The 14,034-nt window shown below is 35.3% G+C and overlaps 1 protein-coding gene across 2 annotated transcripts in view; it reads left to right on the top strand.

Moving 5' to 3' along the window:
- SACM1L (SAC1 like phosphatidylinositide phosphatase) overlaps positions 1-14,034 on the top strand; it is a 54,999-nt gene that overhangs the window by 26,689 nt on the left and 14,276 nt on the right. For both annotated transcript variants that reach the window (NM_001132538.1, XM_063721578.1), the window contains 4 exon segments: positions 2,803-2,904; positions 5,305-5,390; positions 6,174-6,260; positions 6,778-6,846. In NM_001132538.1, coding sequence (NP_001126010.1) covers positions 2,803-2,904; positions 5,305-5,390; positions 6,174-6,260; positions 6,778-6,846 — 344 coding nt within the window.

Genomic DNA, 14,034 nt, shown 5'->3' with positions numbered 1-14,034 from the left:
GAGTGGGAGGAGGGAGAAATGTTGCATTTTGAGGGGAGTATGTGAAATGCCATCCTGGAGAGAAGGCATGGATGGCCCTGGGAGTAACTCATTGATGAAAGACTAGAAGTAAATACACTCACATTTTAAAAGTTATGCTGATGGGATTCAGTTTTTATTTTACTCTTGTTCCTTCCATGCGTTCTGGATTCTGTAAAGTGTGTATATGTTTTTGTCTTGTAATCAGAGGAACATGATTCATAAAGCAGTCAGTCATATTCTCTGCTAGATTTAGCTCTCTAAGAGCAGGCTCATCTGCCCTGCTCATCTTTGTGCCCTGGCTTAAAATAGATAATTTGGGTAAGGGAGCAAATATTACATTGGAGTCTTCTCTAGTGCTATGGGCTTCAAAGGAAAGTGAATTGGGAGCTCAAGAGGAGCCCTTATCAAGTCTGATGATACGAGGTAATAGAGATGAGTCATTAGCAGCTCAACTCATTGCTGATGTCATTAGGTACCATTTTGAAAAGCATTTGGTGTTCTCTTGTGAATTTGCCAGCACTTCTCCAATGCATACCCAATACATTCATACCAGGAGGTCTTTCCAGAATGTTCACAGTACCACGTTAGAGCAATACCATGAACATCACAAGGTCTCAAAGTTTATAAATAGTGTAGTTTCATTTTTACAAAAAAGCAAGCTGTGTGTTTCTAAGTATGGTTGCATGTGATGAAACTAAAAAGATAGGAGAATGGTCTCCATAAACCTGAGAATAGTTACTTCTAGGTGAGAACACAGTTGGATAAAATAGGGAAGGAGCAGATAAATAGATTCAGGGTTTTGGTACTGTTTTGAAGTTGGATGGTAGGTTCATAAATACTTATTTTATTATGCTGTTATACTTTATAATGGATGCATCAAATTAAGAAAAAGTGTTACATATAGAAAGTAACCATAACCAAACCTAAACAAATGTGGAAGGAGAAAAATTAAGGCCATTGAAACAATAAAACCTTTCTATCATACCCGCCTGCTCCCCAACCACAGTGTGGCAAACATTAAAAAGCAGACAATAAATTAGCCAGACATGGTGGCATGTGCCTGTAGTCCCAGCTACCTGGGAGGCCAAGGCGAGAGGATGGCTTGGGCCCAGGAGTTTGAGGCTGCGGTGAGCCATGGTGGTGCCACTTCACTCCAGCCTGGGTAGCACAGCAAGAGCCTCTCTCTCAAATAAATACACAAATAATTTTTTTTAAAAAAAGCAGACAATATCAAATTTTGGTAAAGGTGAGAAGCCAAAGTAATTCTTGAAGCAATATGGAATTTCCTAATAAGATCAGATGAGGAATATACTCTGTAACCCAACAGTACTGCTCCTTAGAGCCATTTCTGCTTGTTTGTACAGAGATGTTTATTGCAACACTGTTTATAAATAGTAAAACTGCAAACAGCTGGCATGTCCCTGGACAGTAGAATGGGTAAGTAACTGTAATCTAGTCGTATAGTGAAATATTATACAGCCATAGCAGCAGCAAATGAACCTCATGACTATAATGAGCAAATAAAGAAAACTGAAAGAATACATACAGGTTAATTCCTGTTATGTAAAAAAAAAAAAAAAAAAAAAAAAAAGTCAAAAGCTGTTCAGACTAAGCAAGAGTTTGTTTAGTGGCAAAACTAGAAAGACAAGGGAATGATGAACTGAGTGGATAGTAGTTACTTCTTAGAGGGCAGTAAGGGAGCCACATGGAAAGGTGCTTCAAAGATGCTAGTGGGTACAAAGGGGTGTATGTATGTGTAATTTTTAAAATTATGATCAAATATACTTAATAAACAATTTGGCTTTTTGGTCATTTTTAGATGTATAATTCAGTGAGTGGCATTCATTTTATTCACAGTGTTGTGCAACCAGGATCCTGTTTCCATCACTCCAGTAAGAAATTCTTACCCATTTAATATCAACTCCCCATACTAAATGGGTATTTAACTATTGTAAATAGTTACACACATTATACTTTACTGTTTGTTATATTTCATAATAAAAACATTTAATGTAAGAGGTATGCCAATTCCAAAGGCTTTTGCAACCCTTTACTCTGGGAATGAAGTGGAGAGATCAGCCTTTAGAATTTCTAGGTGTATGACTGTTTGTATTACTGAATGGTGTAGGAAGTGTCCTATACCATATACTGTTATCAGTAGTAAGGGAAATAACTTTATATAAAGAAAAGCTTTTAGGGAGATACAGTCTTTCATACTGAGGTTCACCTTTTCTATTTCAAGGATAAGGTTAGAGTCAAAATTTCCATTTCTAGATAACCTTTGTTTAATTCACTTTGATCTGTGAATCTTCATATGCTTACCAGCTGTTATGGCTAATTTATAATTATGTGTCATGCATTTCATTTTTTTCCCCCTTAACTGCAGTAGCCTAGCCTTCTCTCCCCCTTTTGTGTTTCTTATTTGAAAGTTAATCTATTTTAAATTTATGTTTTCCATTCAAAGTAGATTTTTCAGTGATGTGGTTAATACTTAATTCTTGAGAAAGTGATTGAGAATATCGGGAAAAGGGAAGCATATCATTTAAATAAAAACACCATAGTGAACTTCTTAAACATACTACGTTCATGTCATAGGGTTATTAACTTGACAAAACTTCACAGTTGATTATAGTACTAAGGGCTTGTGAATATTCATGAAGATTTGTATACGCTGTCATTTTTTCTCTGAAAGACCATCATTAGGGTAGATAGATTCAAACAATCTAGAAACAATACTTAACGATTTCTATTATATGTTATATTTTTCTTAATGTGGTTAAGTTATTACCATGCATTCATGTTCTATTAATGGAAAATACTTTGATTGGATTCTCATCTCGAGGAGGAGCTGTTTCAGAGCTGGTGTGCGCTATTATGTAAGAGGTGAGATTAATTTTGTCAGCATGGATCATATCTGTAATTAATATTTTGTCTTACGGTGACACGAATGTAACCTTTTGTATTTTATTTGTTTTCATTATCATTTGATAGCCTTGCTAAGTATTTATCTCCTGCTTCATTATAATAATTAGGTAGGTCTTCCGTGCTTCAGCTACTGTAATTACATTGCAAATGTTAATGTGATACTTGTAGGCTGCTGCTTACTGCTTGAAGAGGAACTGATCATGTTGTTTGCTGGATGTCCGAAAGCACAGCTGAACTCAGTGTAGTTTTCAGTAACCTAACTTAGAAAGTATTTTCTTGTATTGCTTTTAGGTTTTTTGCATGCATGAAGCTAGTCATTTGGCTTTGTGCCTTCAACTTTGTAAACATTTACATTTTGAGCATTTATTTTCTAGGCTTTGTACTAGCAACATGCTTATTTTGCTAAACTAAACTTTAAAAATCTGTATTAAAGCTTATTGTCATTATGAAAAGGAGTTTCTCCAACCTTTGTATTTTTTTTTAACCAGAATATATCAGCATATTTTATGGCTGTGAGCCATTAAATAAATTGTAGCTTGGGGCCAGAAAGTTGTAGAGATTATTTGCTTAATCTCTCTCATAGCAGAGGAAGAATAACATTGAGTGAGTGACATGGCAAAGATCACAAACCAAAATTAAAGTTAGCAACTCTTTTGTAACTAGATTTTCTTGGTTGGAAACATAGTTTTTGATTAAATTTTTGAACAGATAGTGCATTTACATATTTCAAATATCAAAAAGTATTTTTTTAATGCAATAAAAAATATTTCCCATTTCTGACTTCATCTGCTTGGTTCTTACCCCCTTCCCAGCTAATCAGATGTTAGTTTCTTGTTTATCCTTGCAGATAATTTTTATGCTAATACAGATATGTGCCCTTCTCTTCCTCCTTTTTTAGACAGTGATAATATTCTATGCACATTTTTCTGCACCTTGGTTCCTTTTTTTCCTTAATATCTTTTGCAAATCTTTTCATAAAGATCTTTCTTTCATACACACAAACACACATACTGTCTCTTAGTCTGACTCTCACTTTTAAAAATAATTGGATGTTGTTCCTTAGTGGGAATTACGAAGGGAAGCAAGGATAGCCTGTGCCTCTGACAAGTAATCTCATAAAGTATTGAGGAGTCATGTCGTTGCTGATTTGGCTCAATAATTTTGGCCCCTTCTGGTGGTATGGTAACTAAAACAGTGATACTTCATATATACCTGCAAATGTTATATGTAAGAAATATGTCAGAAAGGATGTTAGGAAATATTTGGCACAGTTAAAAATACATTGATTTCTTTCTGATAATTTGGTAATTTGGGTCAGGGACTAGCTTGAAAGTTGCCTTTGCTTAGCAAGCGTTTCTTTGTAAAAATAGATTACATAAACAGATTTTTAAAGGAATGCTTCAAATATTTGAAAGAACTAAACAGCATCAAGAATCCAAACACTGCTTTTCAAACTAGGTTTTGTGAGCATATTCATGGAGTTACAGAGGATCACATACAGATTTTTGTTTTCATTTTGATAATTAAAATCAGTATAAGCATCTGCTGGAGACCATTTGCATTATTATAACAAAATATTATAAAATAGCCTATATTCACCGGGTGCGGTGGCTCACGCCTGTAATCCCAGCACTTTGGGAGGCCGAGGCAGGCGGATCACCTGAGGTTGGGAGTTCGAGACCAGCCTGACCAACATGGAGAAACCCCATCTCTACTAAAAATACAAAAATTAGCTGGGCGTGGTGGTGCATGCCTGTAATCCCAGCTACTTGAGAGGCTAAGGCAGGAGAATCGCTTGAACCCAGGAAGCGGAGGTTGCAGTGAGCTGAGATCATGCCATTGCACTCCAGCCTGGGCAACGAGCGAAACTCCATCTCAGAAAATGAGTAAATAAAAATAAAATGGCCTATCTTTACGTTGAGTATTGTGTTGTTACTAAGTATAATTACCTAAATTGATAGTTTTACCTTTCAAACTAGTATTTTTCAAATTAGGATCTATGGACATTTTCTCAGGGGTCTTTGAGATTTTTTTTTTCTTTAAAAGATGTCTCAAGTTTGAGAAACACTATTTTAGAGGAATTTTGTATGTAGAAACAATCAATGTATTTAAGAGCAACCAACTTCATCTGTTTATTAATAGGTTTTTAATACTCCTCTTTAAGCCTGTTTAAAGTGAGCAAGCTTGTGTTAGTTTTCTGATCATGTATAATGAATTTGTTTGAATTGTATTTTCATAATGACTTTTCCACTAACTTGAACTGACTTAATTCTCTCCAAGTTAACCTGAATTAGTGGGTTTCTGATGTGTTTCTTTATGTAATCAGTATAGTTAATTCTTAATTTTTTTTCTATTTAGGAATTGATTCTGAAGGCCATGCAGCTAACTTTGTAGAAACAGAACAAATTGTGCACTACAATGGGAGCAAAGCTTCATTTGTACAGGCAAGTTGTTATGCCTGTTAGGCAGTCAGCGAGTTGGCCTTTTCTGCTTGGATTATAATTTTCTGTCATGTTGAAATTTCCTTCTTTTCCCTTCTCTGTTCTTGTGTAATATTTTTATCTACAGTGCAGAAAAAGTTCACCCCAAAAAAGGAAAATCCATTAATCTGGCACTAACCTGCTGCCATTTCCTGCCCTTAAATTAAATCCTTAGAGGAGAGGGTAGGCTAGGAGGTGCAAAGAGAGTTATGGAAATGGAGCCATCTGTCTGTTGGACCATTTACACGTATTAAGGGCAGTGATGATAGGACAAGCTGATGGCTTATAATTGACTTTACCTGCCACTGTGAGATGTCTCTTCTGTTGCCTTATGGAGTTGTGCACCAATTGCTGCTCCAGAGTGTTAGTGGCCAAATATATTCATGTGTTCATAAACATATCCATTTGAAAATGAATAAAGCAATTTTCTAATTTTTTCATAATGCCAAATTATGTAACAGATGTAACCTGTTAATTTTTACTCATAGATGAATTTAGAATTTCAAGGAAATAACTGTCTACTACACAAATGCCATGTATATAAAACTAGAAGGAGAAAAAGTTCTAAATGTTTTTCCATAAAATATGAACTTTAGGAGCAGATACACGTGGACTTTTAAAGTTGTTGGTAGGTTGTATTAATTTTTTCCCTTGCATATTCATTAATACATATACCCCTGACAATAAGTAAGGTGAGAAAAACAAGTATGTTTGTGTTTCTTTTCACATTTCTCTCTTTTCTTTTAGACTCGAGGATCAATACCTGTTTTCTGGTCCCAAAGACCAAACCTCAAGTACAAACCACTGCCACAGATCAGCAAAGTAGCAAATCACGTGTGTATCTTGCATGCCTCTTTTGTTGGCTAAAAATAGAAGCTTAATAGCATTATAATTTGCATGTAAAGAATGTATTTATTCCCCATAAATCAGCATTCAGCATCTTTGAGGCTCTTCTTCGTGGTTCTGGCACATAGTAAACCCCTAAACCAAAGGGTGTGTGGGTGGCATGTTAGAAATATAGAAAAACAAACTAAGATTGAAAGGCGTGGCAAGTAAGGATTTGAGAGATCACAGTAAGATTTGTAACTATGCTTTTTAGAGTACTTAATATATTCCACTGAGGTTGTACTCAGAATTAAAGTGTTAGTGTTGCAGCTCAGAGTAAAATAGCTTATGATTACTAGATGACATTTAGAATAGCTAGAAGGCATAGTTCACATCCTGACATCATTCTTTTGAATATAGAAATAAGACATTTAAGGAGGTCCTTTAAAAATATTATAAATATTTAAATTATATTTATAAATTACATCGTGTACTCCAGTAAAATATGTAACTTTTTTCCCTCTAGATGGACGGTTTCCAAAGGCATTTTGATTCCCAAGTAATTATTTATGGAAAACAAGTTATAATCAATCTGGTATGTTTCTTATGTTTCTTGGGGGGGAAAAAAAGCCTTAACTTTTTCTCGACAGAAAATTTACTATTTTAACCATTTTTAAGTGTACAGTTCAGTGGCATTAAGTAGTTCGTAATGTGCAGCCATCATCACTGTTCAGTTCCACAACATTTCATCATACCAGACAGAAACTCTACCCATTAAACAATTAACTTCCTATTACATCCCTCCCCACAGCCCCTGGTAATTCTATTTTACTTTCTGTCTCTCTGAATTTGTCTAAATACCCCCATGTAAGTGGAATAGTACAATGTTTTTCTTTTTTAATGTTTTTAAGGTTCATCCATCTTGCAGCATGTATAGAATTTCATTCTTTTTTTAAGACTGAGGAATATTCCATTGTGTATGTGTATGTATATATGCGCACACACACACACACATATACATGCATACCACATTTTGTTTATCCATTAATCTATTGATGGACATTTGGGTTGTTTTCATTTTTTGGCTATTATGAATAATGTTGCTATGAACATAGGTGGTGTGCAAGTATCTGATTGAGCCCCTGTTTTCAGTTCTTTTAGGCTTATACTTAGAAATAGAATTGCTGGATCATATGGTGATTCTATGTTTAACTCTTTGAGGAACCACCATACTGTTTGCCATAGCGGCTGCACCATTTTGTATTCCTACCAGCAATACACCAGAGTTCCAGTTTCTTCATATCCTTGTTGACAGTTGTTGTTTTCTGGGGGGGGTGTGTGTGTGTGTGTGTTTAATAATAGCCATCCCAATGGGTGTGGAGTGGTGTTGAGTTGATTTACATTTCTCTAATGATTTGTGTGATTTTGAGCATCTTTTCATATGCTCATTGGCCATTTGTGTATCTTCTTTGGAGAAATGTCTACGTAAATCCTTTGGCTATTTTTTAATCAGGTTGGTTTTTGTTTGAGTTGTAGTCATTCTTAATGAAGTCTGGATATTTATCTCTTAGCAGACAGGTGCTTTACAAATATTTTCTCCCACTCTTTAGGTTGATTTTTTACTCTCTTGACAATGTCCTTGTATACAAATTGTTTAAGTCCAGCCTATCTAGTTTTTCTTTTGTTGCCTCTGCTCTTGGTGTCAAATTCAAGAAATTGTCACTAAATCCAATAACATAAAGTTACCCTTGTATTTTCTTTTTAAGAGTCTTTATAGTTTTAGATCTTACAGTTAGGTCTTTGGTCTGTTTTGTGTTAATTTTTGTTTCGTGTATGTGTGTCTGTGTATTACTTCTTAACGCTGGACGTGAGTTAATTTTTGTATATGGTGTAGGTGTAAGGGTCCAACTTCATTCTTTTGCATATGGATATCCAGTTTTCCCAGCACCATTTATAAAAAGACTGTTCTTTTCCTTTGAATGGTCTGTCACCCTAATAAAAAATCAGTTGAACATATATATAAGGTCTTATTTTGAGGCTCTGTTCTATTCCGTTGGTCTCCGTGTCTGTCCTTATGACAGGATACACTATTTTGGTTACTACAGCTTTGTGTAGTAAGTTTTAAAATCAGGAAGTGTGATAATTCCAACTTCCTTCTCCTTTTGCTAGATTATTTTGGCTACTTGAGATCCCTTGAGATTGCTTATGAATTTTAGGCTTGGTTTTTCTATTTCTGCAAACAATGTCGTTGGGATTTTAGTAGCAATTGCATTGAATTGACAGATTGATCACTTTGACTAGTGCTGTCATCTTAATATTGTTTGTCAGTCCATCAACTCAGATGTCTTTTCATTTATTTATGTTTTAAAAAATTTCAGCAATATTTTGCAGTTTTCAGTGTACGTGCATTTCACCTCCTTGTTTAAATTTATTTTTGAGTATTTATGCCTGAGTGGTGTTTTTTTGTTTGTTTTTCGCTAGTGTAAATGAAATTGTTTTTGTACTTTCCTTTTTCGATATTTCATTGTTAGTATATAGAAATGCAACTGATTATTGTGTCTTGATTTTTGTATGCTCCAACTTTGTTGAATTTATCTCCAGTTGATATTTTGCAGAATTTTTAGGGTTTTCTATATATAAGATCATGTCACCTGTGAACAGAGATAATTTTACGCTTCCTTTCCAATTTGGATGCCTTTTTTTTTTTTCTTGCCTAATTGCTGTTGCTAGAACTACTAATACTATGTTGAACAGAAATTGTGAAAGCAAGCATCCTTGTCTTACTCCTTTTCTTAGGAGAAAAGCTTTTGGTCTTTCATCATTAAATATGATATTAGCTGTGGGTTTTTCACATAATGGCCTTTATGTTGAGGAACTTTTCTTCTTCTTCTAAGTTATCCAGTTGAGTGTTTTTATCAAGAAGAGGTGTTGAATTTTGTCAAATACTTTTTTGTATCAATCGAGATGCTCGTTTGTTTTTTTTTTCCCTTCATTCTACTAATGTGGTATATTATACTGATTGATTTTTGTGTACTGAACCAGCCTTACATTGTGGGAATAAATCCCTTGGTCATGGTATATACTTTTTAAATATGCTGCAGGATTTGGTGTGCTAGTGTTTGGTTGGGGATTTTTACATTAATATTCATAAAGAATATTGGCCTGTAGTTTTCTTGTAATATCTTTGTCTGGTTTTGACATCAGGATAATCTTATCTTTACAGAATAAGTTAGAAAGTGTTCTCTCTTCTTCAGCTTTTTGGTAGAGTTTGAGGAAGACTGGTGTTAATTCTTTAAATTTTGGTAGAATTCACTGGTGAGTTCACTAGTAAAGCCATCTAGTCCAGGCTTTTCTTTGTTAGGAGACTTTTTTTTTTTTTCTGTTCGTTTTCATTACTGATTCAATCTCCTTACTATGTATTGGTCTATTTAGATTTTCTGTTTTTTCATGACTCAGTTTTGGAAGATTATATGTCTAGGAAATTTGCCAATCTGGGTTATCCTACTTGTTGGCATACGGTTGTTCATAATATTCTCTTAGATCCTTTTTATTTCTCAGAAATTGCTAGTAATGTCCACTGTCACTCCTGATTTTAGTAATTTGAGTCTTTTGTTTTGGTCATTCTAGCTAAGAGTTTGTGAATTTTGTTGATCTTTTCAAAGTTCAACTTTTAGTTTTATTGACTTTATTGTTTTTATATTTTCTATTTTATTTATCTCTACTCTGATTTTTATTATTTCCTCTGGTAGCTTTGGGTTTAGTTTGCTTTTCTTTTTCTTGTTCCTTAAAGTGTAAAATTAGGTTATTGCTTTGAGGTTTTCTTTTTTAATGTGTGCATTTACAGCAACAAATTTTCCTCAGCACTGCTTTTGCTTTATTTCATACATTTGGTATGTTGTATTTTTGTTTTCATTTGTCTGAGGTATTTTCTAAGTTCTCTTGCTGGGATTTTTTTCTTTGAACCAGTGGTTCAGTATGTTGTTTGTTTTTCACATGTTTGTGAAATTTCTAGTTTTCCTTCTATTCTTGATTTTTAGCTTTCTGTTGTGATCAGAATATATACTTAATGTGATTTGAATTTTTAAAAATGTGTTAAAACTTGTGGCCTAGATATAGTTTGTCTTAGAGAATATTTCATGTGTACTTGTAAAAAATGTGTATTCTGCTGCTATTGGGTAGACTAATATGGTCTGATTGGTTTATGATGGTGTTTAAATTTTCTGTTTTCTTATTCATCTCTGTCTGATTGTTCTATTGTTGAAAGTAGGGTATTGAAGTTTCCTACAATTTTTAAAAATTATTTATTTATTTTTGGAGACAGTGTCTCACTCTGTCGCCCAGGCTGGAGTGCAGTGGCATGCCTCCCTGGTTCGCGCCATTCTCCTGCCTCAGCCTCCTGAGTAGCTGGGACTGCAGGCACCCACCACCACACCTGGCTAATTTTTTGTATTTTTAGGAGAGATGGGGCTTCACCATGTTAGCCAGAGTGGTCTCAATCTCCTGACCTCGTGATCCGCCCGCCTCGGCCTCCCAAAGTGCTGGGATTACAGGTGTGAGCCACCGCACCCAGCCCCTACTATTATTATATAATTTTCTGTTTCTCCCTTCAGTTCTGTCAGTGTGCTTCATTATATTTTTTTAGGCCGTCATGGTTTGTTGCATATATGTTTATAATTGTATCTTCTTGGAAAATTGACCATTTAATCAATAAACAATGTTCTTTTTTTGTCTTTTGTAACAATGTTTCACTTAGAGTGTATTTTGTCTGATACTAGTGTAGTTATTCCAGCTCTTTTTTGATTACTATTTGCACAAAATATCTTTTTTCATCCTTTCTCTTTCAACCTATATGTGTCTTTAGGTCTAACATGAATCTCTTAGAGACAGCATGTAGTTAGATCATATTTTTTTTCCACTTTGCCAGTCTACTTATTTTTATTGGAGAGTTAATCCATTTGCCTTTAAAGTAATTACTGATAAGGATTTACTTCTGTTATTTTATTTGTTTTCTGTGTGTCCTATAGCTTTTTGTTCCTCATTTCCTCCATTACTGTCTCTTATTGTGCTTAGTTGATTTTTTTTGGTAGTGATATATTTTGATTACCTTCTCATTTTCATTTCTGTATATTCTATAGCTGTTTTCTTTGTGGTTACCATGAGGATTACATATAACATCCTAATGTTATAAGTATCTAATTTGGATTGATACCAGAAGCATATAAAAGCTCTACTCCTGTAAAGCCATCATGCTTCCTTTTTATGTTGACATTGCAAATTCCATCTTTATATATTGTGTTTCAGTAACATCAATATATAATTATTTTTATGCAGTTGGCTCTTATTTATGTATATATGTATTTATTTTTTAGAGAAAAGGTCTTGCTCTGTTGCCCAGGCTTGTGTGCAGTGGCATGATCATAGCTCTGTGTAATCTTGAACTCCTGGGCTGAAGGAATCCTCCCACTTCAGCTTCCTGAGCAGCTAGGACTATAGGCACATACCACCATGCTTGGCTAATTTTTTTGTGTTTTTTATAGAGATGGGGGTCTCACTGTATTGCCCAGGCCGGTCTTGAACTCCCGGCCTCAAGCCATCCTCTTGCCTCAGCCTACCAAAGTGCTAGGATTACAGATGTGAGCCACCATTCCTGACTGCATTTGACTTTTAAATCCTGTAGAAATAAAAAGTGGAGTTACAGGCCAGGATTTTAATAATACTGGCTTTTATATTTGCCCTTGTCTTTACCTTTTTGGATTTATTTATATATTTATTTATTTTTTGAGACAGAGTCTTATTCTGTCACCCAGGCTGGAGTACAGTGGCACAATCTCGGCTCACTGCAACCTCTGCCTCCTGGGTTCAAGTGATTCTCCTGCCTCAGCCTCCTGAGTATCTGGGATTACAGGTGTGGACCACCACACCCAGCTAATTTTTTTATTTTTGGCAGAGACAGGATTTTGCCATGTTGGCCGGACTGGTCTCGAACTCCTGACCTCAAGTGATCTGCCCACCTTGGCCTCCCAAAGTGCTGGGATTACAGGCGTGAGCTACTATGCCCAGCCTGTTGGAAATTTTTATATCTCTATATGGCTGCAAGTTACTCTGTAGCATCCTTTCATTTCAACCTGAAGGACTCCCTTTAGCATTTCTTATAGATTGGGTTTAGTGATAATGAACTACCTCAGGTTTTGTTTATCTAGGAATGTCTTAGTTTTTCCTTCATTTTTAAAGGACGTTTTGCCAGATACAGAATTCTTGGTTGACAATTTTTTCTTCTTCCAGCATTTAAAATATATGATCCCACTGTCTTCAGCCTCCAAGATTTCTAATGAGAAATTGGCGAATAATCCTATTGAGAATCTCTTGTGTGTGATGAGTCTCCTCTCTCTTGGCTGCTTTTCAGGATTCTGTTTTTGTCTTTCAGCTATGTGATTATAATGTTTTTGGTGTGGGTCTCCTTAGAGTTCAGAGCTTGGGTTTGTAGATTCATCACATTTGGGAAGGTTTTGGCTATATTTTTTTTTCTTCAAATAATCTGTCTCCGCCTTTCTCTCTCTCTCTTCCTGGAATTCCCATAGTGCTAAATATTTTATTTCACTTTTTCTACTCTTTTGCTCCAGAATTATTTTTTGGCTTCTTATAATAATTTTTCTATCTTTGTTGATATCCTCATTTTGTTTATGTATTGTTTTCCTGATTTAGTTGTTTGTCTGTGTTTCCCCTTAGCTCTTTGAGTGTTTTTAAGACAGTTGCTTTAAAGTCTTTGTCTAATAAGTCTAGTCTTTGTCTAATAAGCCAAGTCCTGTCTTGGCTTCCACAGAAACAGCGTCTGTCAATTTCTTATGTTCCATTGGATGAGTCATGTTTTTCTGTTTATTTTTGTACCTGTGATGTTTTTTAAAATTATATGTTTGATTATTATAATATCATAACTCTGGAAGTCAGAGTCCCCTTTTCCCCTAGGGTTTGCTGGGTTTTTTTTGTTTTATTTGATTGTTAAAGACTCTACTAATCCATTTTTTTTGAGACTTTTCCAAACTATTTTTGCCAAAACTGTTTCTTATTGTGTATGTTCACTGAGGTTTGTTCCTTTTGCTTCTATTCAGCTGTTTTGACAGGTTTCATTGAATTCCAAGAACTGAAATAGACTAACAAAAAAAGAAAGCAAAAATGAGAGAACCACCCTGTCCCGCATTCTTTGCAGACTTCTTGTATGCTGGGGCAGTCCTTTACTGAGTAGCCAGGCTTGCTGTGAGCCTAGGGATCAGTCTGTGGTAAAGGTTTAAGGTCTTCTCAGGACTCTTCTGAGCATGCATCTTGCCTGGTTATGTGGGTGGCCTTCAAAACTCCTTCATATACATGGCTACTTTTGAAAGTCCTAATTTCCCAAGAATATCACCAAGCTTCTTCTCCAGCCTTTAGATGGTCTATTGTATGTCTCCATCCAGAATTTTTTGCCTCAGGCATCCATTGGTTTATGTTCCTCTTGTAGATTTTACAAGCAGTGGTCACCATTTTTACTGCCCGTGTTTAGAGATGTGGGACAGAGACGAGTTAGTCCTTCATGTTACAACAGATGTACACAATTATTTGCAAATAGGGTGTGGTCTGCCTCCTCTAGTTTGATGAGGGGAACTGAGAACCCGGTTATTCCCTTGTAAGACTAAGATTGTCACCACTCTGGTGAGGGGCTGGGTCAAGGACAAGTTAAATGCCACAAAACTTTCCCACCATTTTGAAAGTGACTTTTTCTTTATTGGGTGCTTGGGTGGGTTACTATAAA

This window comes from Pongo abelii, chromosome 2 (genome assembly GCF_028885655.2).
Source record: "Pongo abelii isolate AG06213 chromosome 2, NHGRI_mPonAbe1-v2.0_pri, whole genome shotgun sequence".
Classification (NCBI taxonomy): Eukaryota; Metazoa; Chordata; class Mammalia; order Primates; family Hominidae; genus Pongo; species Pongo abelii.
The sequence above is the reverse complement of the archived record's forward strand: the minus strand, read 5'-3'. Positions and strand labels throughout refer to the sequence as shown.